General features: G+C 37.8%; 4 protein-coding genes and 1 non-coding gene across 6 annotated transcripts; 2 read left to right on the top strand and 3 right to left on the bottom strand.

Moving 5' to 3' along the window:
* Nucleotides 1-188: 188 nt before the first annotated feature.
* Nucleotides 189-1335, bottom strand: LOC114533933. Of its 2 annotated transcripts, none has more exons than XM_028555564.1 (5): nucleotides 1312-1335; nucleotides 1156-1249; nucleotides 803-1087; nucleotides 571-726; nucleotides 189-435 (listed from the first exon to the last, which is right to left on the bottom strand). In XM_028555564.1, the coding sequence occupies exons 2-5, from the start codon at nucleotides 1238-1240 to the stop codon at nucleotides 305-307; spliced, it is 657 nt and encodes a 218-aa protein (XP_028411365.1). In that variant the 5' UTR covers nucleotides 1241-1249; nucleotides 1312-1335; the 3' UTR covers nucleotides 189-304. The 2 variants fall into 2 exon arrangements, with proteins under 2 accessions (XP_028411365.1, XP_028411366.1); XM_028555565.1 differs by having other exon boundaries at nucleotides 1156-1243; nucleotides 1312-1328.
* A 145-nt stretch (nucleotides 1336-1480) lies between these two features.
* Nucleotides 1481-15501, top strand: LOC114533808 (neuroblastoma-amplified sequence-like). The gene is given in 63 exon segments (XM_028555407.1): nucleotides 1481-1576; nucleotides 1729-1798; nucleotides 1896-1938; nucleotides 2113-2196; nucleotides 2274-2321; nucleotides 2393-2436; nucleotides 2516-2591; nucleotides 2683-2737; nucleotides 2833-2924; nucleotides 3028-3084; nucleotides 3233-3464; nucleotides 3562-3621; nucleotides 3698-3826; nucleotides 3911-3974; nucleotides 4201-4247; nucleotides 4326-4381; nucleotides 4623-4713; nucleotides 4806-4940; nucleotides 5015-5070; nucleotides 5152-5221; nucleotides 5459-5584; nucleotides 5764-6002; nucleotides 6168-6351; nucleotides 6434-6570; nucleotides 6703-6864; nucleotides 6937-7012; nucleotides 7110-7160; nucleotides 7259-7312; nucleotides 7390-7470; nucleotides 7560-7685; nucleotides 7784-7831; nucleotides 7897-7970; nucleotides 8046-8105; nucleotides 8229-8291; nucleotides 8411-8474; nucleotides 8588-8646; nucleotides 9201-9303; nucleotides 9386-9567; nucleotides 9732-9844; nucleotides 10026-10105; nucleotides 10200-10375; nucleotides 10462-10503; nucleotides 10608-10695; nucleotides 10769-10825; nucleotides 10920-11041; nucleotides 11043-11136; nucleotides 11246-11369; nucleotides 11476-11552; nucleotides 11658-11955; nucleotides 12027-12093; nucleotides 12173-12283; nucleotides 12364-12439; nucleotides 12510-12629; nucleotides 12697-12757; nucleotides 12913-13028; nucleotides 13129-13218; nucleotides 13316-13527; nucleotides 13599-13713; nucleotides 13842-14050; nucleotides 14133-14427; nucleotides 14555-14809; nucleotides 14925-15050; nucleotides 15123-15501. Coding segments are annotated over 63 exon segments (6915 nt in total). The 3' UTR covers nucleotides 15420-15501.
* Trnav-aac lies at nucleotides 8909-8981 on the bottom strand. The gene has a single exon. It is a non-coding gene; the product is annotated as a tRNA-Val (tRNA).
* Nucleotides 15502-15530: 29 nt separating the features above from the next.
* LOC114533806 (transcriptional regulator ATRX-like) lies at nucleotides 15531-19533 on the bottom strand. The gene is made up of 7 exons (XM_028555405.1): nucleotides 19436-19533; nucleotides 19051-19130; nucleotides 18859-18962; nucleotides 16855-18729; nucleotides 16285-16713; nucleotides 16048-16155; nucleotides 15531-15884 (listed from the first exon to the last, which is right to left on the bottom strand). Exons 1-7 carry the CDS (start codon nucleotides 19514-19516, stop codon nucleotides 15607-15609), a joined length of 2955 nt encoding a protein of 984 aa, XP_028411206.1. The 5' UTR covers nucleotides 19517-19533; the 3' UTR covers nucleotides 15531-15606.
* A 7-nt stretch (nucleotides 19534-19540) lies between these two features.
* On the top strand, nucleotides 19541-23974 carry LOC114533807 (serine/threonine-protein kinase ULK3-like). The gene is made up of 17 exons (XM_028555406.1): nucleotides 19541-19756; nucleotides 19905-20045; nucleotides 20336-20456; nucleotides 20531-20635; nucleotides 20727-20797; nucleotides 20892-20964; nucleotides 21052-21134; nucleotides 21300-21455; nucleotides 21671-21776; nucleotides 21885-21925; nucleotides 22033-22126; nucleotides 22191-22258; nucleotides 22334-22409; nucleotides 22489-22529; nucleotides 22757-22804; nucleotides 22996-23041; nucleotides 23132-23974. Exons 1-17 carry the CDS (start codon nucleotides 19577-19579, stop codon nucleotides 23149-23151), a joined length of 1470 nt encoding a protein of 489 aa, XP_028411207.1. The 5' UTR covers nucleotides 19541-19576; the 3' UTR covers nucleotides 23152-23974.
* Nucleotides 23975-25054: the final 1080 nt, after the last annotated feature.

Raw genomic sequence — 25054 nt, 5'->3', positions numbered from 1 at the left:
GAAAACTACAAGCACAATTTCATTGGGACCATTACCAACGTACAAATTACTTGTGGACTGCAATATTTTGGATAGGTATTGTGGTTCTAGAACTTGAAGATAAAATCCCCAACATTTTACTGAAAGCTTTAGTAACACAAGTTTAACCATTTACAAAATTGATTTATTACCTAAAATTTATACAGTTATTTAAATAATGAACAAAACTATTTACAAACTTTTTTGGATTGTTATAAAGATGTAACTAATCTACCATTTTCGAATGTCTATCATTAACAAAAGAAATGAAATTGTCATGTAATATTTAGTCATGACATAACCAATGATCTAGGTCTTCTTCAAAAGGTGGTAATGGTTCCAGAACAGGAAGCAGTGGATCCACTTCGACAAGTTCTGGTTTTTCATCAAAACCAAGAATGTTGGCAATGGTGTCATCTGAAAATGAAATATCAAGAATGGTTAGTGTTATGACATTTGAATTGATAATGCTTTCAGTTTGAATAACTTCTTCCCTATTTCTTTAGGGTAACACCAAACTAAAAGCGCCTCTTGAAAGAACCATTTCCTTACCAAATAATGGTATCTCATGGGAGTCAAATTCATAAAACGATGATGGTAGTTTGATGTCATCTTGGTAGGTCACTGGTGGAATCAGAAGCGATGGATTTAAAAGTCCAGTGTGCTTTAACAGTTTTGTAATATGCTCTGGTCTTGGCAGATCCTTTTCTAAAAAATATTCAAAGCTTATAAATAACTGTCTGAAGATATTACAAGAATGAAATGCAATGATGCCAATACAAACCTTCATCAACAAATGGTATCATCGTTCCTATTTCTGGCAGTACACTTTCATTGTTTGTTTTGATTTTAACATCACTTAATGTCTTGTTTTGTTTTTTATGAGTATTGAGAACAGAGAATGTTCCTCTCTTTGGTTTTACGGATGATTTTGATTTTTGATTCTCATCAGATATTTTCACTTTTGAAGGTTTTGGCGTCTGGAAATTTTTCTTTCCCGTGCCATTTTGTATGTTTCCAAGATCTCCCAAAGCTTTTCTTGGTGTTTTTGTAGATAATCCTCTTTGTCCTTAAAATAATAAACCTTTAGACACGTGTCTTTACACGAAATGAAATTATTTTTCTACAAATACACACCTTGGCTTGCTTTAGTCACGTTCTTTTTCAACCCAGAATTGCCAATGTTTTCTCTATCAATATGCGCCTGAAAGCTGGTAGCCATTTCCTATTGCTATAAAGTAAATATTCTGCAAAAATGGAGCAAGATCGGAGTTAAAAACACTTGATATTCACCTCCAAACTTGAGTCAGTTTTGTGTTTACAATGCTTTTGCACAGAACCACAAACAAGATGGCGGTTTGTCCTTTTAAACATGGCGGTGAATGACGTCATGACGGCGTTGAACCAATCAGATCGCTGGAAATGAAAAGAACGAGAGACGTGTATCAAAATAAAAAACAAAATGGCCGCTGGATTGAAAAAAAAAGATGAAAATAATGATCACATTTTGTACAATTTACTCGTGCACGCTGAATGGAATTTGGACGAGGAGATTCAGGTGAGGAATCGGATATTTTGGGAACCTATTGCTCGCATATTGTTGTTTTCAGGTCATTTATATTGTGGTAAGATGTTTGTAAAGAGTTGTGCGTGTCCATTGTATTTTTCAACAAAAGTCCATTATAATGTTATATAACGTGCTTTTCTTAGAGCAAAAGCGGCCTAGATATCTTACAACAGCGTGGTTCATTTGGGAAAAAGCTCTTGTCCATCGTTGAAGGTGAATGCCTGTAGAATCTTTTTCGAAACTCATATTTAAAAAGCGCATCATCTCAGCTTCAATTTCCATTATTTTATTATTTGTTTTCTTTATAAAGGCTCTGTGTGGGGTGTCTGGAAAATCATTAAATATCCTTTTAGGTATGATCTTGTGATTAAAAAATGAATAATTCATAAAGTCATATCAATCAATTAATTAGTGTAATCAAGAGATCAATCAATAACTTATACAATCAATAGATCGAATGTGAAATCCATTGTACTCCAATCAATACCTCAGCTTGTAAATAACTTATTCATTTTTCATTGAATCAGTGGTTTTGCTGCCTCCTGTATTTTACCAGAAGAACTCCTAAAACTTCATGAAACTTCTCAATCATGGGACTTTGCACTGTCAAGGTTAGACATGAAACATTCTCACAGCATCATTGAACACATTCTTCACAAGTTCTCTGCTTCTTCCTTTTATATCTCAGTGAAGGAAATTTTGTTGCAGTTTTACAAGAGCAATGTATTGAAATAAGGTTTGTGTTTCCTGTGGTTAGTTTTTTCTGAACTTCAACCAAACCTCATTCACCCACTTTGTCTCTTAAAGATCTTCCAGGGATAACTTCTCGTCTGTGATTTCAAAATGCCAGGGTAAATATAAGCTAGATGCAAACTTAAGTGCATTTGAGACGTTTCCTTTTAAATGAAACTGCAATTTTTTGCTGTTCAGTTCATAAGGATCCGTTTCTGAGCTGGAGAAGGTTGGCATGGAGTAGCGACTCCTCTCTCTTGGCATTTGCGCACAGGTAAACACATGAAGTAATCGTCTTTCACAAGAAATGCTTTTAATGTTTGATTTTGCTGACAAACTAAGTTATGGACGAAAATACTTTTTAGTTGGGGAGAGGTTGTCGTATTTGATCTATCAGGGACCTCTCTATGTACTCTAAAGGTTTGTTCATCGTCTGAAGCGGAATTTACACCTTCCATTTAACGTGATTCCAGTCATGTTCGCGTAGTTTGAGAACCATTTATTTTTATTAACAGAATAACGTGTCATCTAACACTGGTGGTCTTTTTCACCACTGCAAGAGTATTTCTGGTCTTTTATTTCTTGAGAAAGATCAGAATAATGAAAGGTGCGGATTCTTGTAATCGCTTTTGGTTTTGAACTCAACAAACGTGAGTTTAACTACAGTACTACGACTGTACTTCTGAAATCGTGAATCGTTTCGATTGTAGTGAGCTGGAGCTTCTCGTTATTTCCTACCAAGGACAACTGGACAGCTACATTATCAAGTAACGTATTTTATTCTTCTATGATTTCAAAACCATCTTTGTTCGGTCGTGCAGAGCACAGCGAAGCCTGTTTAGTTCAGCTGATGGAAATAGATTTTGCACTACCGGCGTACAAGTTTTAAAACTTTCATGTTCTTTCGATTTGCAGCAGTCACAGCGGAGAACACAGCAAGAAGTGCAGTTTCTCTTTCCAATCAGTTCTACCTCATGGCGTGTCCTGTGCTGTGTATTACCCTCCTACAAAACTTCTCCTTCTAGGGACCCCCGCCACTCGGGTGAAGGGCAAATCAGCCTTGGGAAATGGCATTACTCTGTGGAGATTGCTGTCTGGTCAACCGCATTTCAAACTTATCGAAGATCAAGCATTAGAAATAAAAAAGGTATGTTTGAAATCTATCGAAAAAACGAACCAAAAGTCACCATTTCATAGTCAAGGCAGGTTTTAAAGGATAATGATATCGTATTTATTCGTTTCAGATTCAACAAGCAACAGGTCTAGTTGGGAAACTCTTTCCACGAAGGTTTAACAATAGACAGGTACATATTCCGAAGACGGTAGGCTCTCGAGTCATTGCTTAGTTCTAAACAAAGTTTTTAAACACATCTCTTTCAGCATGGCGTATGGAAGATGAGTTTAGCTTTAGACGGTAAAACGCTACTGGCGTTGCATTTTTCAGGAAGATTATCGTTGTGGGAACTCCCCTCGTTGAAACAGCGAGAGACCTGGGAACAAACGGAACAGGTGAAGGACTCTGAAGTAAACCTGAAGTAAACCTGACAATCCATGATCCTTTGAGAACTGATGATAACATTTCAACTTATTTAGCCGGAATACAAGAGCGAAGATGTCCATGTTCAGTTTCCAAGTTTAAATCATTCAAAACGAAAAGGTATGATTTGCCATGGTTATGATAAGAAATGTTAGAAAATTATTAGAGCGCATCTGTGGTGTATTCCCGCAAGAAACCTGAGATACAGTTTTTCCAACCTTCTGTTCTGATCTAAGATGCATCACTGCTCCTTCGTTCTCCCATAACCTACCATTTACGAGCAACCAAAGTAAATATTAAATAATCTGCGCTTGGCACTATTAAGTTCAATTTCTATATTTTACAGTTGAACAGAATAATTTTGTATACGACATTGGTTGGTGGTCAAACGAGGTGAGTGTTTTAATAGATCATAGTTATTTCATTGTATCAAAAATAGTATTCCTCCCCTTAATAATTCTCTGAATTTAGGCAATAGTTTTAGCCCGTCGTTCAGGTGCTTTGACTGTATCAAGTTTTGACAAAAGGTTTGTTCTGAACTTTTGAATTCTAAGGAACTTTGGTCACAAATTAAAATATATCTATTATATGTGATTATATACTCTGTGCTTATATACTCTGTGCTTATATACTCTGTGCTTATATACTCTGTGCTTTGGCGGTTGATTGGCATTTGACATTGTTGGTCATGTCTATTTCAAATATCACTGACGTGGATCTGGTTGACTCGAGAAATTCTTGTGCGTAAAAGTGCTTTTTTATTTTCAGTTTGAAGAATATCCTTGGCCAATATGCTGAATGGTGCGAACCATGTCCGTTAGTTACCAGTGCCCACAATGGTGGTTTCCTTATCTTGGAGGTGAGTCTTGGAAGATGTTGAATACGTAAACTGGGTTATATATGAAATGGTTTGTTGTTCCGACGTTTAAAGGAAGATTTTCTATCCTGTAGTGTGAGAACAATGTCGTGTCTCTAAGTCCAGTACGGAAAACTGTGGATGATGAGGGTGAACAGGGGGAACATCGTGATGATGAGGATGATGAGGAACATCACATGGTCACAAAAACTCGGGAACTTGCGAAACATGTAAGACAGAAGCGTTGTGTGAGATTACATAGAAACTTCGAGTCGCTAAACACGCCAGCTTTGAACTCTTTTAGGTCCTGTACTTTCTAACTGAAAGCGAAAGATTCCGTCCGCCAGTACGACGACCCAAGTTAGTTTGTGTACACTTCCTTTTTACGACTGTTAAGTCCTATCAACAACAGAATTAACCTGAACCACTTGTGTTATTTAGAATTCTGAAACAAACCTACAGACTTCTCTGTCTTCGCTCAACAACCCCGGAGGAACTTTACGCAAGAAAGGTGAAAAATATATTACAAAACATATCAGATCATATGGGTAGACAAAAGGGTAACAAAAAGACAACTAAAGGGAAAAAAAGGGGACAACTTTCGGTACCCTTTAGTTATCCTTTTGTAACCCTTTAAATGGCTAGAAGCTTCGAGGGTTAACCAAAGTGAATTGTGCTGAAATTGCTAGCTTGAGTTATAGTCATATGTAATGTTCAGGTTTCAATACAGGATTGCTTGAACTTCTAGATTGAACTTGAAGAATATGGCGAAGCATTAGCTCTTGCCCAGTCCTATGACCTCGATTGTGATCTTGTGTATCAAAAGCAATGGAGGAAATCTAAAGTTACTCTTTCAAGCATACACGATTACCTGGTGAGAGTAATATTGTTTGAGCTTTTCTTTTGCTGTTTATTTCGTTGAACGAGTCGTAGATCTGTTGAGAGTGTTTTGAAGCTGATTCATGCTCGATATAATTACAGTACGATCGGCAGGGTCGTGCATACTGTGCTGTACCCAGGGAATAAATACGGAGTATCTCTGTGTTTTATTAGAGTAAGGTGACCAAGCGTGTATGGGTTCTACATGAATGCCTTGAGCGAGTCGCTGAGGACCTGGAGTCCACTAAAGCTTTGTTGAAGTATGGTTTGCATGGAACTGGGCTTCATGTGTTGGTTGCTATGGGTGACACGGAACATCCGTTTTTAATCGAGGAAAATGAAGAAGATGAAGTGGAAGAACGTGACGAGCAAGAGACTGAGAAGAAGTTATTGAAGAAGATTGATTTTAACAAGTTCGTGTATTTTGATAAACGGAACGAAATGTGTTTTTCCGGACAACTCTGATAGTTCTAAACTGTTCTTCCTAGAAGTCCAGTAAGGATCATCTCTTATTGATCCAGTGTTACTACAGGGGGAAATCTAAACTAAACTAACTTTATTTACACCATCTATTTCAGACTGTCAGTTGAACAACGTAACATATGTCGCTACCGTCTACGCTTCTTAACCTACTGCGACCGTCTCTCGACATATGAGACAATCCTTGGCGGTCCTGCAGTTGCACACGATAATTTTGACAGCGTTTTCTTCACCTCATTTCGAGACAGTAATATTGTTGAATCGTCCGTGAATTTTGCCAGGGTGAGGAGGACTTGATGAAGAAAGGAGGACTCGGTCTAGCAACGGAATAAACCCATTTATCCCGTGTTTATATTTCATACAGGATAACGACTGGAATGCAGTTGATTGCCTGCTGACGTATCACGGAAAACAAACTTTGCCACACTATCTTTCTATTTTGTCAAACTTCCCTGAAACTACTTCACCTTTCGACTACAGAAGCCTTCTTCCTGAAGCAGGGTACAGTTTTCATTATTATCAGTTTTAGTTATCATTCATGAACACGTTTGTGTTGTGTTAACTGTTCATACAATCGTTGTTTGTGCCTAAGTTCAGTAAAAGAAACAACGATGGTGGTTTGTCTTTTCTCAGCATCGATGACGACGAACCTGAGGTGTATGAGTGGGAAGAAAAAACATGGCGGACACAAGATTGGGTGGAGAACCCGCGATATTTGAAAACGTATAAAGACGATACCGTGGACGATCCTGGAGAGTTTTTATACCGCGAAAATGAAGAACTTAAGCCCTTCAGGTATGTAATATGGTCGTGGGGATAAGTGTCTCAATAACTATTCTTTTGACGAAGGTATCTCGTTGTTTTTAGCGGCGTTTTAGACAGCAAGATGCTTACAGAATGGTACAAATATCGTGCTCATGAAATAGAGCAATGTTCCGGCCAGGTGCAGTAAACCACTGCGTTTTAAATTCAAGTTTGTACGACGTGTATCGTGGAGTCGTGGAAATTGTGTTTAAAAACATGTATTTGAAAATATTTAGATCGACAATGCTCTAGAACTTGTTAAACTTGGCCAAGAAAGAGGAGTGAAGGTATGTATACAAGCTTTCTCATGTTTTCATGTTGACTAGATTAACTCGATGATTTTGATGTGACGTTTCAGATGTTTATCAAGTCTCTCTTCACCTAGGGCTTAGCGTACTTACGGGATGACTTGATTACCCTCAGTGTCCTGGTTTACGAGGTATGCACGCATGCACGAAATTTTGCACTTCTCAAACATGAGAGACACTTTTCTAAACATGTTTCTATATTTTGTAGTGCCAAACAGACGCTAGTGTTGACCTAAAGTCGTTCCAAAACTTAAATAACCTGGAAAAAATGAGACTTTTGCTATCAAAGGTGAGCTCTTGACTCTTGTGGTACTTTTACAGATGGCTTTATGACATAGAGTGTCATCTTCCTAACAACTGCTGTCTGTAATATTTTAGTCCACGGAGAAGTCGTTTATAAGGAATTTTAAAGAATGGGCTGTTCCATTCTTGGACAGACTAGAGAAACGAAACCGAGGCAGCAAAACGAAGTTGATACAACAATATATGATAGAAACAGCAAAGGTTTGTAAACTACCCCACGGATCTGTTCTCTCTAAAGATCCACTCAGAACCATTTCTTGTTGATGCGGTTTTAACGAACATTTTGCATTTATTTCCAGATGGATCTAACCTTTCCGCTTAAAATACTTCAGCAATCAGCATCCGAGGTGATAATTTAATATCTCATTTGTGTCTTAACAAACATCGTTTTTCAATTTCATTTCTTTCCTAGTCGACGGAGCCGTTCATCCCAGATGTTGCAAGGCAGATGAAGATGGCGATCGACTGTATCTATCTTTGCAGCAGGTAAATATATTCTCCCCCTCATTTGTGACAATAAATAAAACAATTGAACGCTTTTATGTTTGCCTTGTTGTTTAGGGATGACCAACTGGAGGAAGCCAGAATGATTTTAAAGTGCTTTTCATCAGACACAGAAAGGTATCGTAATGAATTTAGCCATTTCTTCTATGATTCGTTTAACTTCTTCTGTATATATATATATATATATATTAATATATATATATATATATATATCGTATGTGGGCACGTTATCTTATATAGTGTTTCATCACAACAAATTGTGGAACTTCGAGAGAAGCTAGACGAACTCAAATTACATTTAAAGTAAGTTGCGTCTATCATGAACATATTTAGATCAATATCATCAATATTTTTAGCTCATATTTAATAAATTCTACACTCAACCTGATGTATCACTAGATATTGTTTGTTTCATCTTTCAGCGGGGCAGAAATCCTATCAGAAAACGGTTTTGCGAAACCTGTTTCATATTTGGTGGACACTAAGGTTTGTTGCATTCCTCGCAGACAATTTTGTCTTTAATAATTTTTTTTGTAGTTTTATTTGCTCTGAAGCCGTTCTTTTTGTGTAATTTTCTGTAATTTTTTGCTGTCTTTTAGGCTAACAAAGAGACAGCAACATCTCTCATGCTTTCTTTATCCAGCATTGCTAAACACAGGTTAGTAACTGTAATGTTCTCGTCCTTCCCGTTTGGTGTCAGGCGGGAAGAATCAGGTAGATTCAGGTTACGGCTCGCGGTGATCCGTGTTTCAGAACCTGGGACTAGTTTGAAAATGTTTCATTGATTCAAAAATGTTTTAAATGAATTGGGTTTCGTCCGATATTGAATTTATCTATATCCAAATATGTTGATCTTTGTATCCGAGCTTTGAAATAGCGTAAATATATTAAATTAAAAAATTATTGTGAAGATGAAAAAGTGTTCTCGGCAGGGCTCGAACCTGCGACCTTCCGCGTGTTAAGCGGATGTGATAACCACTACACTACGAGAACTTGATGTATGAGTGTGTCAAAGTTACTGTAGTTAAAGGAGTGTTGTACGAATTACTATTAAGGTGGCTCAAGTGAATTAGAACTCTAATTTTCATTAAGGTGGTTCTAGAATGTTAGTAATGAATTATGTCGTAAGCCCACCATATGCCGAATTCTTCTTATCTACCACCAGTAAATGTAACTCTACCATATCCTATTCTGAGAGCCTTTCTTTTACAGAGAGCCACCGTTAAAGCCAGCAGATTGGGACAATTTATTAGCAGATATGTTAAAATTACGCAACGATATATTTGATGTTATTCCTGCCAGTATCTGTTACGAGGTACATGGCGTTGCATTCTTTGAAAAATTTCTTAAAAATCCCACCATTTGCTACGAACTAGATTGTTATTCTCCTGTTTAAGGCATGTGTTGATTGCTTACTCACTTCGGGAAATAAAGAAAATATCAAACATGCAGAACTCGTACGGGCAACTCGAGATGACGGAATGGAATATCATAGATTCGTAGAGCTCGTTGTGAAAGCGTCGAGGGAATATTTTAACTCTGCAAATGATGTTAAAGACCCGTGTATGAACTTGGCAAAGTGAGTCGTATTTTGTCCCCTGTCAAATTGACTTTCACGTTGCTGTCGTTGCACTTAGCGCCGGGCATAACTCTCCTGTGTCCATTGCCAATGTTTTTAGAATCTCACCTTTCTTCATGTTATCCTTTTCAGTTTTTTAAAATGTGTGTGGCTCTATTTCCTAGGGCTTGTTTAGATTTGGTTCAGCCAAATGAAGCGTCTGTTCAAGAGGAACTTGATTTAATTACAGCCTTATCAATGTTTGCTGAATACAACGTCTCCGTATTACCACTACAAGGTACAAATTAGTTTTAAAAAAACATGATTTAGAGTGACTCTTAGAGATTCATGATTTCTGATGAGACAGTGTGGTTAGTTCATAAGCTTATATAGATTGAAGTCAATTCAAACAAAGGCGAGTCAATTTCCCGTAAGTACGCTGAGTTCTATACAGCAAAGTTGTTCTTTTTCTTTTCTAGTTCGTTTATGTCAAGATAAAGCTGAATTGATTGAAAAATCATTAGATTCGTCTCCTGCTTCTTATAAAGATCCTGGGAAGGTATTTTACTGATGGAAATTGCCATCTATGATCGAGTCTGAGATGCTGGAGATTTCAACTAAAGCTAATACAACGACTTGTATGTTTATTTCAGCTTCTTCGTTTGGCGTCTTTGCTGCAAATGTCTGGTTCAGACGAGAAGACCAGACGAGGTCGAGTTCTTAGCTTGGTGGCACAGCGAGCCCTAGACCACGATGATTTTACTGTAGCTTACAACACATGCGCAGAGCTGGTGAAAACTGGTTATATTCCAGGCTGGAAGATTTGCAGGTGGGACATCAATTAACATTCAAGTGACGTTTATTGAATGTGTATTCAGTTCTGAACTCAAGGTCAAAATATCGTACATTTCCTAGGACTTTGGGCCAAAACACTGAATTCACGAATCTCAAGGCAAGGTGAGGCTTGAAAGACGAGAATATGATTCTTCACTTGTCTCATGTCACGACTACTTGCACGATCTTTGTTGAAAAAAAATATATAAAACCAGTCTTTATTTCAGACAAAAGTTGCTCAACTTCTCCCTGTCCCATTGCGAACCAAATGCTATCGAAGCATTGCTACACTCCAGAAGTCTATTGCAGACTGAGGTGCGTATCTTTCTAAAGGATAAGGACTTCGATCATTGCTTTTAGAAAAAACAACTCTCTGCTTTTGTCTCAGATTCTGTATCGTGATCTCAGTGAATTGATGGAGGAAATTGGAGATCCTATGGACTCGGTAAGTTTGTGATTCGTTTGCGTATCAAGACCCCGTCCACACGATGCCGGATGAATTTGAAAACGCCAGAATAGTTTTACGGTTACGTTTTTAGGATGATCTTACAGCTGCTGGTCAAATAACCAAAACAACAAAGACGATTTTATCCAACGTTAGTGACGTTGGTTGGTGGTCAGACACTTTACAATGGGTAAGACCGTTACACAAACCTAGCGATAAAGATGACGAACAGACAACAGAAACGTCACCAAAAGGAACTTGAGTTTCATAACCATCCGTTTTACGAAACAGTTCACGAGAAATTAGCCGAGGTAAGCCGTCCTTAGAATACTAAACTTCTCTTTTGATAGAGAGTGATATTTCGTATTACTTTGTGGTAACTGGTATTGATCTGCCACTTACAAAATATCTTCTTTGAAGAATGAAAACACGGTTTCTTGGAAGACAAACAAGAACTCTGTCCACGTCAGCGAGCTTCTTCTTCAAACGCAAAAGATTGCTGAAGAAAGAGCTGAAGGTTCCATTGAGGAACCAGCCACTGAAGGTCACTATGCATTGTTGTTGAAAACTTATTATTTTGAGGCGGTGTGTATCGAGAACTGTTCAGAACCTAAGGAGTAAACTGTTTGATGTAATTCTATTTCTTTCAGTCCTGATTCAACTCGCAGATGAATGTTTTCTCAATGATACACCGCTTGCTATGGCCTACCTTCTTTCCCTTCCTGAGGTGAGTAAATTGATGAAAATAACCCAGGCGGCAATGGCGGCAATCATCGCTTCAAGATGTGTGAAGTGAACCATTGCTAACATGAGAATATCTCTGTATTTACAGTCGACCAACGCGTACGAGTGTTTTGAAAAGCTGCCAAATTCTGCATTGACGTTAAAGCTGGCTTCCTATTACTACGCTCTTCAAGTGTACAGCACCCTCAGCCCGCAATTCAAAGACTCTCAGGCGTCACTGTACCTGCATCCACCTGACCATGTGGTAGACCACGTGATCAACAGCCTTCGTGATCATGTGGAGACTGGGGATGATGATACGAAGTTTCTGATGGCTCATCTTAAGAGATATCACACGCAACTCGCGGATTTCGCCCAGGCACGACTTCTCCAAGGACTGGGACGAGGTTTGTTGGTTTTTCCAGTTAAGATACGGAATATTTTTAACTGCATGTCTAATGTGGGTTCTGTTAATCAGGTGTGGACATCAATCGCTTCACCCAAGACGAGGAATACAAGAAAGAAACGATCCTAGGATTGACCATGTATGTTTGTGTGTATATATTTATACCTTCCTGTTAACATAAATCTTACAATTTAATCTCTCCTAATTCCTTTTCCTAGGAGCGCGGACGATAAGATATTTGAAACAGCAGTTTCTCTGGCAGAACGATACGACATTTCAAAATGGGAAATGTTCATGTCTCATCTCGAATGGCTCTTCACTGACGGCGAGTGAGTCTTTGTCCACTGGACATAATCTCTCCTTTTGTTGAAGTTATTCAATTTAAATTAATTCTCAAAATATTTTCCAGCCTTTCGACAAAACAGCTTCAGGAACGTGTCGGTGAAAAAGACTTAATGACAACGCTTCTGACGCAACCAGAAAAGGTACGAAATTAATCCGCAAATTATTTAACAAACCCACGTCTCGTTGTGATCAATGCTGTTTGGGGTTTAGATGATCAGTCGACTGCAGGAATATATTTATCCTTCGATCGATGGTAAGCAGTTGGCTCGTCTTCTCTATTACTTCATGTTGTTCAACGATTGCGTTCAAAGCGGGGGACTATCATACGAGGTGAGTGAACCATTGGTGAACTGGAAACGAGTTCGTCTGCTAAGAAACTGTATTGTGTGAATTTCAGGATGATTTGGACCCTCAGATGCACATTCGACTGATAAAGAAGATCAAAGCCTCGTCGCAAGGTTCGACCTAAATTTAGTCTATAGAAGTGCTTTTCTACCAGCTGTTAACCCAGAATAAAGAATATCTCGTATTGCTCCATTGTTACTACGATATGAAAAGAAAGCCGTCAGTATCGTGAATTAAAGTTGATTCAATTGATACCATTCTGTTCCAGGTGTAAACTACAAGAGTTTGATAGAAGGCGGTGATCCTCTGCTGACGTTGAGACCTCATCTTCTCAGTTCGAATGTTCATGTCTTCGCTAAAATGGCAAACAAACTTCGGGGCAAGGTTTGTAAACTGTTGTAAAATAACTAAACTTCTTCTAAACAAAAGTTGAGGTACATTGACCGACCATAATGTTTGTTTCGTTTATTCGTGGGCTTATTAGGACGGTGAATTACTTAACCCAAGCCAGGTTTTCAAGGTGTTTGCTGAGAAGATCTTTTGGGAAGGAGAGCGAAAAACTGTGGGGAAGGAGGTGCTGTATTGTAGTTGAAAATATTCCACTCTTTGTTTACACTCTTTTTCGACCTTTCATGACAAAGTTGAATTGATCAAAATGTCGTATATTTCAGGTTGACTGGATTCATCGTTATGAAGAAGTTCATAGCTACTTGGATCGTCTGACATTCTCTGACCTCATCGTCTTGATTGATTCATTCACGTTCTCAGAGCAAGCTATTAATACTTTAAATACTGACCTTCGAGACGAGATCTTGAGACGAGCTGTAAAGTTCTCCCGCCAGAGAAGTGCTGGTGGACAGCGGAAGAAATCCAAAGAAAATATGTATGTTTGCAAACGACATTTTCTCGCATTATTATGTTTCATTTCTTCATCTTTTGTGGCCTGTTTTTTAGATATGAAGAAAACGGTGTTACTATTGCTGAAGTTACGCAACATTTTGAACAGTCGTTGAAGCATTTAGCTTCTTTGGACAACAAAATGATTCTTAACTTTGAGGAATCCGAACAAGTATGAACAAACTGTTGTAATAATGTTTACTTCGCCATATTTGAACTAATTTTGATAAGAAACCATACACTAAGCGCTGTGAACTATACTTAACTGACCTACCATGCATGAATTTTGTCTTTCAACAGATACAGTATGTGAAATACGCTAGACTTTATGATCTTTCACGGTCTGAACCAAAGAAAATCAAAGAACTGTGTACGCAAGTGCTGTGTAATGGCGATTCCTTGAGCATTGTGAAAAATCTGATTGAGCTGGCCAATCAACAACGAGCTCAAGGTTTTAAAACAAAGGATATAGTCAAAGAATCTTTGATGATTGTATTGAAGTCATACAGGTGTGTTTTATACCAGTGTTATTTTCTCTGTGTTATTTTCAAAGAATGCTCATATATTTGTTTTACTCTTCTCTTTCTTTAGCAGTCCTGGCGAGCGTCCAGGATATCTTTCCACGGTTGATTCACCTTTCAAGATTCTCGCTAAACTTCTAGCGACGCTTCGTGAACATATAAACGACGAGAATAAGAAACTAGTTAAAGATGAGGATATTTTGCAGGAAATTAGGACTTTCTGTGCAGACGAGACCGTTTCTCCTGAAGTGAAACATGAAGTCCTTCAACTCATTGAGAAAACTGTCAAGTTAACTGGAGAAGATAAAACATTGTTGCTATTTCATCAGACACAGGCGATTGTCCATCGACATTGGCAAATTGAGGTATGAAAGTAAAAGAAAAAGTTAGTCGTTTTCTGTTGTTCTTCCTGGACGTTTATCTTTCTTATCTTATCTTTTTAATTGGCCGATGAGAGGAGCCTTTAAATGCAATCCTTTTTCATATTTGTAGCTTTCAATTGAAGACGTGGAATCGCGTGAAAGACTTCATCAACTGTTTCTACAAATATTCGGAAAAACTGTGCACGAAAAAGAGTTATTAGCCGTGGCCACATTGCTCAGTATTTGGCCCCCACTTGAAGACGAGAAAGACGGTGAAGGAGCGTGGTACCTGGTCCTGTCGAAGATGATTAGTCAAGTTAAAGATGGATCGTCAGTCGTGAAAATTGTTCGGGAAAAAGCTGACAGTATCCGATTAAATAAAAAGGTTTGAATTACTATTATACGACCGTGGTTTGTGTTGAATGTATTGTGAAGTTGAATCATTGTACTCCATTTCATCATTTTGAGCTGGTTCAAATTTAAATTCTTGTTTTGTTTAGGAAAGCCAACATATTTTGAATAAACTTATTGAAAATTATGAGCCATTGTCGGGTTACAAGTTTGGCCTTCTCGTTGGGGATGAAGAGATTTTGAATTTTGTTACAGATCAGATGAAAACAACTGAGGTAGGTCTCAGGTAAAAACATGCTTAAAACACGAAATATCACTTAATCATATTTATTATCTTTGTAAAACAGCGTGAAGAGGCCGCGTGGGACAATGAATTCTTAGAGCTTCTTTACAAAAACAAACTATCTTCGCACATCGTGGAAACACCATATTTTAATGCCTATGTAAACTACTTGTTGAAAGGCGAGATTAACACGGAACACTCGCGAGAGTCGCGTGTAAATGAGGTGGTGCGTGAACTACACGAAACAGGTCATACGGTGCAGGCTGCGTCAATTAAGGCGGCCCTAGATAACCTGCATCCGGGTTTAAGAACTTTAGATAATGTTTTAGGAACGTTTTTAAAATGGGTCAGGAATAGTTAACAGATCTCAAAAGTCTGGAATGAGAATGATTTAATGCAAAGTATTCACCAGAATTTTAATAAGAACAACGTTCGTATTAACACAACATAAATTATAATAAATAATATGAACTTCATATGAATAATCTTTTAAAGTATAATATATTATACCAAGGAGTATTTTTCAAATCCAGTACAATTCATGTGTGCTACCATTTGATACTTTCATCGTTCAGTAGTGTTTCCAGGTTTAGAGCTCCATTATCGAGAAATTCTTTTTCTTTTGCGTTCAATTCAATCGTTTTACTCGGTTGTGAAGATGAGATTTTTTTGATTCGTGATTTTGGTGTTTTGGATCCGCTGGTTTTTCGTGCAACGCTGTCCGATGGCGTCAGAAATCCAGTTGATTTCACCTCACGAGTCACTGCTGGCGGAATGAGTTTGGATTTCTTTCCTTTATTGTTGCTCTTCCGGTTGTAATCACTTTCTTTAACGGAATAAAAACAAAAAAAAGCGTGCTTACAAGCGGCAAATAACTATCTTGACTCGTACAAAATGGTTCGTAAGGCTGGCTCGTGCTGTTTATTTTAAGTTTTAGGTTAGAGTCAACTACAATCATGAACAACCATCATGAACAACCATCTTCTTACCATCCTCCATTAAAGCTGACAATCCCTTGGAGACCTTTGGTAACGAAAGCAACGTATTCTTCCTCTTTGAGGATTTCTCAGGTTTGATCGGGGTATTTTCTTGTTTATCTAAAAGGTTCAAAATGATGATAAAATGTAATCTTAGTTCTCAACAATCACATCAGTACTCTCACTAAAATATTTACACAAAATAAAACTTTCTATAATATTTCTAACATCCGAACTGACGATAGTCACCTTGAACTTTTTCCTCAATTTCTTGTTTACCGTCTTTTTCATCCAATTTATTTTTCTTGTTCTTCTTATTTCCTTGCTTTTCTTTGCTATTATCCTCCATCTTCCTCTTTTGCGCCTGATTTTTATCCTTTGTTTTAGCACTTTCGATATCATTCACAGTCGACTCTTCATTTGTTTTGTTTTTTGAATCCGACTTCGTTTTCTGAGCGTCTCCAAGCTCACCACCAGGGGCTTCACCTTTGCTTTTATTCTTTGAATGTTTCTTTCTCTTATTTGGAGAATCGTTGCTAGGTACGCCATCGTCTACAGTGTCCAACACAGGATTTGACAAGAGCCAAGATGCGACCTTACTTGCTGACGACATGACAGACGACTTTTGAGATTTCGATGGTGATTGAGAGGACCATATGTTGGAATCATCCAGTTGTTCTGAGATAAAAACGAAAGGTAAGAACAGTTTTATTCACTGTCTTTTTATTGTTGAGTTTAATGGGACTAGTCTGGACTTCATTCAGTCTGCCGTTGGCACTGTGTAGAAAATATCTGCGTAAAATTTAACATTATACTTACGACGGTTTTTTCCCTCGTCAGCCAAACTATGTTTTCTCTTCGATTTTGGTGTTTTGATTATTTCATCACCCTTCTTCGCTGCATTATCTTCGCTCGTCTTTATTTTTTCTTTGGCAGAAAGTTGAGTAAACGGAGGTTTCAACGTTGAAAGCGAGCTTTCGCTGTTTGACTGCGTTTCAATTTCTTTGCCTTTAAGCTTTTCACGTTTTAAATGGTCGGTTTCATTCTTGGCTGAAGTGTTCTCTTTACCTCGAGTCTTTGTGTTAGCAGGAGATTTAGCCATGTTAGTTGTACCATCTTCTTTACCCTTCTTACTCCTGACACTCTTCGCCGGTGATGGCGCAATTTTCAAATTAGTTTGCTTGTTTTTCTCGTTGGTTTTAACTTCATTTTTCTCTTTGCTGTTCATTGTATTTCCCTCCATTTTCTTGTGTACAGATGTGGGATGATTAGGATTCCTTTTATCACTGCGATCGTTCTGTTTCGTTTCATTTTTGTCTTTTGTTATTGTTTTGATTCTGGTTTCTTCATCTTCACTTGTACTCCAGCTGCTTTCCGTTATACCGTCGTTCTTGTTTTTATCGCCCTTTTTCTCAATTAAACTGTCTTCCTTCTCGGAATCCGAGCGACTAATGTCTGAACCACTACTTGAGGAATCCTCGACCTTTTCTTTTGTGTTGCCGAGTTGTTTTTTCTTCTGGCCAGAGATTGAGATATTTCCTTTTTTCGCAGACACCTTAGGCGAATTATTCTTTCTATCTTTTGATTTTTCTGCCTCGCCCTCGGTTGTTTTGTCCGACGTCTTTTGAACAACATCAACCTTTTTGTCGATTATTACTTCACTCTCAGAGGAACTATCGCTCCAACTTTCACTGTCCATAGTTTCTGGCTTTGGTAAGGTATCTTTGGAAACGGTTTCAGCGGCTGTCTTCTTGCTAAATTCCTTCCGCACGCCGTCAACAACACCATCTTCCATATTTTCACTGCAACGCTTCTCCTTTTTGCTCGAATCCTCGGCCGGCTTTTTGAAAGGCGACTTGGATTTCGTAGGCTGTGTGTTCACAACTGATGCTTTCTTGTTACCAAGATCTTTGTCAAAATCCTCATCATCTGTTGAGGTATCGCTAGAGTCGCTTTTGTGGTCTTTTTCAACAGTTTTCGTTCGTGAAGAACTCTTTCTCTTAACTTGTATTTTCAGAATAGGATTCTTTTTCATTTGATTTTTTTCAGAAGGTTCAAGTTGTTGAGATTTTTTGTTGGGATCCTTTCTTAGCTCTTCAGATTTCAAACTCTTGTTTTTTTCAGGTTGTGTCTGTTTGGTCTTGTCTTTCTTACCTTTCTCAGACGAATAATCTGTCCCCCAACTGCTTCCATCACAACTTGAAGCAGTCTTCTCTGGCAAAACCACAGCTGTATCCTTTCCCTTGTCCAATGCCTTTCCTCCAACAGAGCTTGATTGCACTCCTAAAGCACCATCTCTTTTTCTTGGTGAATTTTTAGTTTCTTTGATGCTTTTGGAGCCCTGTGGAATAATCCTTTCTACCTCAATATTGTCCTTTCCAGAGTTTTCTTCATTCTTCTTTGGTGTATTACCCTTAAAGCTAAATATTTCACTTAATAATTCATTGCCTTCATCTTGGCTTACATTCCTATCAGAACTGATCAATTGTTGACCTTGGTATCCCTCGTTTACTCCTGTTATCTCAGGTGATCCATCTCTTTCCCCAGATGTCCCAGGCTTCGTCAGAGGACTTGTAAATCCAGAGTCAGTTCTGAGAAGTGAGGCTGAAGGTGATATGGTTGGCATGACCACATCATTTGGGCCAGTGTTCCCATGCATTCTCAAATGAATACCAAAAACCTCTGTCGCGTCACCTAAAGAAAATGGTTGTATAATTTGATGCATTAAGGAATGAACAGCTGCAAAAAAGTGTCCACAAAGTGGATGAATTAAAACTGGCAAATCACATCTACATGTGTGTTGTATTTGACAAATATTAATACCAGAAAAGGCATAAATCTCATCCTGATTTTTGACCAAAGGAGCAATAGGATACCAGGATGGAAGAACTGCATTCGCTGAGTTCTTTAACGTCTTGATATTAACTCTAAAGGATGAAAAATATTTTAAACTTTTTCCAGTCAATTCTGGCACCAATTTCAGCTGATGAAACAACAATGATCAACTCAACGTACTTAGCAGAACAGAGTTTTGAATATGTTTTTTCTATTTCTTTCATTAAATCTGATATGAGAGCATTATCTTTGACCAGAGTCTGTTGAAGAAAAAGGTATAACTGGTTGATCTGATTTACATGGTATTGTACTGGTTGATCATATCATGGGCATTCGCTGTCACTGATGTCATTTCCTAGAATTTAGCCCTGGTCAGTGGTTACCAAGGCCAGTGGGGGCAGACCATAGCACCCCACCCTCTCATCGGCTCTTGCGGGGCATCAGAGGCCCAGAGGGGTACAAGTATCAGAAGCCCATACCGTACCACGTGCGACAACTATTTTGCTACATTTCCCAACAGAATTAAAAAAAACATTTACTTCGATTTTTAAGTTTCTAAACTTACCATGAATCGTAGGTTATTGAAGTTTATGATTACGCTAAGGTAATTGCTCTGCGCAGTTTCAAAAAAGGACTTTTCAGCCATTTTCTGTCAAATTCTACTCATTTCCAGCAAAGTATAGGCCAGTGGTATAGGCTGGTAATCATGCTGCTCGCTCCAGTTGTTTCCTCGGTCAAATTCAAGATGGTGGACAATCATAATATTCATTTAAAGACCACTGGAGGTGGAGTTAATTCACTTCCCCCACCTAGATTGGAGCATTTTGTTATGACAGAAAAACTAGGTCAAGGAACGTATGCTTCTGTGTATAAAGCTTATAGAAAGGTTGGGCGTATTCGATTTATCTTTCCTCCGATTGATCGGAATATTTCGAAATCGTTATATACTTTAAATATAGTTTGTACTGTACTTATATAAACTACTATTCCCAGCGTTTACAACGAGTGAAAGGCTTTCTATAATTGTTTTTTAGGGACAAGCACGAGAGGTTGTAGCAATCAAGTGTATTTATTTAAAGAGGCTCGGCAAAGCTGCCATTGAAAATCTATTCACCGAAATTAAGTTATTGAAGGAAATCAATCATGATCATGTAGTTCAACTTAAAGATTTTGAGGTTTGTAGAATGCTTTCACCATGAACACCATTCATAAATCTTTACGTGATTATCACCATCTTCACCTGACAGTCACATGATCATTATCATCATCATGATCATCATCATGATCATCGTCATGATCATCATTGCCATCATCGTCATCATCGTCATCATCATCATCATGAATAATTACCATTACTAGTTCATCCACCCTTGCCCACAATACCATCATCTATTATTATCAATGAAATTATTACACCATAGAAAGTATTGAAGAACTTTAAATAGCCATTGATCATCATTTTTAGTGGAACAAAGATTATCTATTCTTGATTATGGAATACTGCAGTGGAGGTGACTTATCCAGATTCATTCAAACAAGACGACAACTACCAGAAAATATTGCCAAACGTTTTCTTCAACAACTAGGTAATTTTGATAAAACATATTGCTTTATCAAAGAAAACTCGATGCAATTAAAATATATTTGTCTGTATTCCCAGCACTTGCTCTACAATGCCTACACAGCAGAGACATTGCTCACATGGACCTCAAACCTCAAAATATATTGTTATCATCAAAAGATAATCCCACATTAAAAATCGCAGGTAACAATATCAAATATATCCAAAGAAGACCATTTGATTCCCCTGTTACCTTTCACACCGCTGACATTTCAGATGCATAACTTTCTCTTAGATTTTGGTTTTGCTCAGTACCTCAAAGATGAAATGGACAGCTCAAATCTTCGTGGCTCTCCTCTATACATGGTTAGTGCATAATGCCTTTAGTTCTGATTCTTGTGGTTGTTTTCACAATTTTCTTGACATAAACTTGTTCTATTTCATCTTTCCAATATTCAAGGCACCAGAAATGTTTTGTTCGACCACCTACGATGCATCTGTGGACTTGTGGTCTGTGGGAGTTATCCTTTATGGTAACATTACTTATAACTTTGCTAACAATTTCAAGTACAATTGCTCCATATTTCTAAGATATACATTTGCTATTCTTTGAAAATTAGAAGCGCTCTTTGGCGTGGCTCCTTTCAGATCCCGAACATTCTCAGAATTGGAGAAAAAGATCAGATCAACTCAGGAAATTAGGGTATGTCCCCTTGTCTCCATATAACTGAAAATATTCCCCTCCAATTTTCCTCTTTTAGCAAAGATACTATTGCAAGTGTTAGAGCATTGATTGAAGAAAGTTAAGGTAATTCTATCCATAAAAATTCTCACACTGACCAAACTTTTTAAACTATTTCTATTTCAGCTTCCACAAGACTCTAATGTCTCCCAAGCATGCAAAGAATTGCTTCTCTCTCTTTTACAAAGGGATCCAAAACAGAGGATATCATTTGATGAATTTTTTGCACACCCATTTCTTGACTTGGAACATGCGCCGTCAGCGTCGTGTTTGCCGCAAGCGGTGAGTTGACGCTGTACTTGGAGTAAGATGCGTCTAACGCGACGCTACAAAAGGGCGCAGCTTTATTTGTGTTAGTACTCGCTATCCCTACAGGGAAAACAAATGACCCTATATAACAGACAATTCCTGGAGTCAAATACTGGAGCTAAATTTGAGTTTCTGGTAAAACCGACCACCAAATTTAATCCATTTATTTTGTTGTCGTTTTTTTCCAGATTTCCCTTGTTGCTGAAGCGGTAAAACTTGACCAGGCATTGAATTACAAAGACGCTGTAAAGATGTACTGCCAGGCATTGGATTATTTCGTCCCAGCTTTGCAATGTGAGTAGTGGTTGTTGAGATTTAGCCCGGATCTCAAAGATGAGATGCCATAAACACTGCATATGTCACTTTCACATCTTCTTACATTCCGTTTTGTGATATTTTTAGACGAGCAGAATAGTTCGAAGAGGAATTCATTAAGAGAAAAAGTAGGTCAACACCGTAGGTATCGTAGAAGTCATGAATCATTCAAGACCCAGCGTGAAATATTCACACTAAATATTCACACTCCTCTTATTTTTCTCTGTTATTTCAGGTCAATGGTTACGTAGCAAGAGCTGAAGAAATCAAACAGCTTTTGAAACAAAGATCCGCATCCCAAGCCTCGCGTGAACCAATGCATGTTTTGAGTAAGTCAAAGTTCGTGTTTGAGTTTCCTTCAATGGTCTTGTCTCATTCTTATTCTATTTTAAGGACAATACGCGAAAACTAATCCACAGCTTGCAGATGGCTTAAAACTGGCTGAAATTGCTGAAATTAGGGTAGTATTTTATTCATGATCAAGTCTTAGTTTGTAACACAAGGCTTCGTTTGTTGAACGATTGTGTTTTCACTAGGATGAAAACGGTGTATTTCCTGCAGCTCTGGAGCAATATAGGACTGCACTGGCCGTGCTCATACCGATATTAAAAGGTAATGTTGAGAGTGAAATATAATTTTTATAAAACAATCGCACCATAACGCTATAATATTTCATATTTTAACTGTCTAGATTTACCAAGCAGCAAAGTGAAGGATGTTCTCGGCTCTGAGGTAATTTCAAGCTTACCACTTGATGCCAGTGAACTTAGATGTGTTTTTCGTCCTTTGATAGATGTGAACGAGCGAATAGTTATGAGTGGTCTGATGTGAACACCCGTAACTTATCTACTCGTTCACATCTATCAAAACAAGAAACTAGTACTAGTAGAGTGTAAAAACTGAACTTCAAGATCCTCTTGTCACCCCCATCACCTTGAATAAAACCTTTTTAATCAAAGGTACAAAGATTTATGCGCAGGGCTGAAGAGATCAAGGCTTATTTGAAGGTAAACAGACCTTTTTCATAATGACGTCAAACGCAGATAGCCTGATCCTACACGATGTTTGATCAAAGGACGGCTCCAGAAAACTAAAAAAAAGAGACTTAGAACTTAGCTAGCTTTCAAGAATGCAAGAATTTAAAAGCTTACATCATTTCACTGTGTTCAAAGTTAGTTCAACATTCCTTATTTTGCAGACATCTGAAGAAAAAACACTAGCAATTGGTCAAGAAGTAGACGAAAGTAAGGACTTAGAATATGACTATTTCATCTCTTTTGATCTTCAATCCATTAATCTGCGCAAAATCAACTCGATTTTTCTATTATTTCAAGGAATGTGCTGCATACAATGATTTTATAAACATTGTCATCCCATCGGCTCCTGGCCATGAGAAATACTGAAGCATCGCTATACGAGCATTAGGAAGACATGCAGGCATCGCGGTTCAAAGCAGTCGAGTCGATATTGAGATTGTGATCAGTTAAACAATCTTAATTTGATTTAATCCAATCTCCGATTAAAGATCAGTCACAAATTCACTGAAATGATTCAAGATCCAGTTCGAGGTTGATATCATATGCCCTGTGGCAAAGACGAACGGCGATAAATCACGTTCACAGACGAACACAAATATTTGATGGAAATTGTATATCAATTACTTTAACATAAATTTACCCTAATCTCAGCTGACTAATCTTCTCGTGAGAAATCACTGCATTAGGACTCACGATGAATAAGACTGCGATAAAGAATTGCTTATCCATAGAACTAATCTAATGTCAACATTCAGACCCCACGAAGTTTGGTTAAATTCGCAGAGAAGATTATATCGAAAAGCCACGACGCGCTAATGCAAATCATCTTAAATAAACCAAAGGTGACCCAATTGCTTTTTATTAAAACACCTTTTACAATCGCGACAGGACTTCGCCTGGTCCTGCTATGCCAAACTTGAAATATTTTGTAATCAATCATTTTTTTCACAATCGACACTGACTTGATAATAAGCGTTTTACAGGCATGGCGCTATATTTCATTAGCATATTGTGCTCAACGACAAATATATCGGGGAATCGTCTATGATTACAACGACTTTCAATAACATCCATAAAAGAGTTTTTATCGTTTTCAGAATACTACATATATGGCAAACATTTTTTTAGCTCTGAGAGCGGCCTGGGGTCGGTTGTATCAAGCCCGTTTAGCTTAAACGGTGGATAAGTTCAAAATAGAAATCAAGTCTTTTTTTTTTTTCAACAAGAGAACTAAATGTTTTTAACCTTAATACAAAGATATTGTTTACAACTACATATTCAGCGAATAATATTCAAGTTGACTCATTCAAGAGAGATGTAAGAGTGTTATTTAATTTTGACTTATCCACCGTTTAAGCTAAACGGGCTTGATACAACCGGCCCCTGGTGGTTAGATGAACACCAGTTCAATTGTGCCATTCTGTGCAAGCAGTAAAAAGAAATATCAATTAGTACCTAGTCAGTAAAAATTAATGAAACATTACAGTTTTTCACACAACAATTTTTGGCGTCAGTTTTGGATTTTGCCAAAATTTTACGAATTTTGACAGTCTGACGTCGTCATGGTGACGTATCGCATGTATATTTCAAATACCATCAACGTGGAGCCGAACAAAATCTACAGAAGGGACAAATCACAAAGAGAAGAAATGAAGGACTGAGACAAGAAAAATCGAGCTTTGGCTGGACTTTGAAGATGACTGTAAACGCAGAAAGAGACAGATTATTTTAGTTTCTTTACGTATTGCTATTATAAAAAATAGTTTGAATACTTAAGCACTTTGTTGTCGTGCTTTCTAGATGAATTTTTTCTTTAATCTTCAAAAAAATAATAGCGCAATAAATCTGGATTAGTGTTGGGAAGGATTTGATAGGATTTGGTTTCAGCTCAAGACAAGGTTACAAAGATTGCTACGTCATCCTCGTTCCTAGGTTCCCTCAACTTCACCATAAGCACGACGTCAAGGAATATGCGTAAACTGTGGGTAATGATAGAGTTTGCCATTTGGCTGAAATAGACAATCACATATACTTTAAACTAGTAGGTGTCATTCGCTGTAAACGTTTTGAAAGATTGAGTTTAGTCTTGTGCAATGCAGTGTTAGCGCAGTGCCTGACTATGACTTGACTAAACTTAGCAAATTTTGCGTGACAATTTTTTAATACGACGTGATCATGGTACCTCAATCTTGATGGATGTATAATCCGGATTAACGTTTT

This window comes from Dendronephthya gigantea, unplaced genomic scaffold (assembly GCF_004324835.1).
Source record: "Dendronephthya gigantea isolate DGI-Jeju-01 unplaced genomic scaffold, DenGig_1.0 000095F, whole genome shotgun sequence".
Classification (NCBI taxonomy): domain Eukaryota; kingdom Metazoa; phylum Cnidaria; class Anthozoa; order Malacalcyonacea; family Nephtheidae; genus Dendronephthya; species Dendronephthya gigantea.
Note: the sequence above shows the minus strand (reverse complement) of the source record. Positions and strands in the feature narration are given on the sequence as shown.

Bases quoted from the DNA above. Each gene is read 5' to 3' on its own strand.
- LOC114533933 (XM_028555564.1), bottom strand. From the start codon at position 1,240: ATGGCTACCAGCTTTCAGGCGCATATTGATAGAGAAAACATTGGCAAT. The intron at 727-802 runs GTTTGTATTGGC...AATATTTTTTAG, and splicing joins GATACCATTTGTTGATGAAG to AAAAGGATCTGCCAAGACCA. The intron at 436-570 runs GTAAGGAAATGG...TTTCATTTTCAG, and splicing joins CCATGAGATACCATTATTTG to ATGACACCATTGCCAACATT.
- LOC114533806 (XM_028555405.1), bottom strand. From the start codon at position 19,516: ATGGCTGAAAAGTCCTTTTTTGAAACTGCGCAGAGCAATTACCTTAGC. The intron at 18,730-18,858 runs GTATTAATATTT...CATTTTCTTTAG, and splicing joins TGAGATTTATGCCTTTTCTG to GTGACGCGACAGAGGTTTTT. The intron at 15,885-16,047 runs GTAAGAAGATGG...ATTCCGTTAAAG, and splicing joins GTCAGCTTTAATGGAGGATG to AAAGTGATTACAACCGGAAG.
- LOC114533807 (XM_028555406.1), top strand. From the start codon at position 19,577: ATGCTGCTCGCTCCAGTTGTTTCCTCGGTCAAATTCAAGATGGTGGAC. The intron at 20,636-20,726 runs GTAACAATATCA...ACTTTCTCTTAG, and splicing joins TCCCACATTAAAAATCGCAG to ATTTTGGTTTTGCTCAGTAC. The intron at 20,798-20,891 runs GTTAGTGCATAA...CCAATATTCAAG, and splicing joins GTGGCTCTCCTCTATACATG to GCACCAGAAATGTTTTGTTC.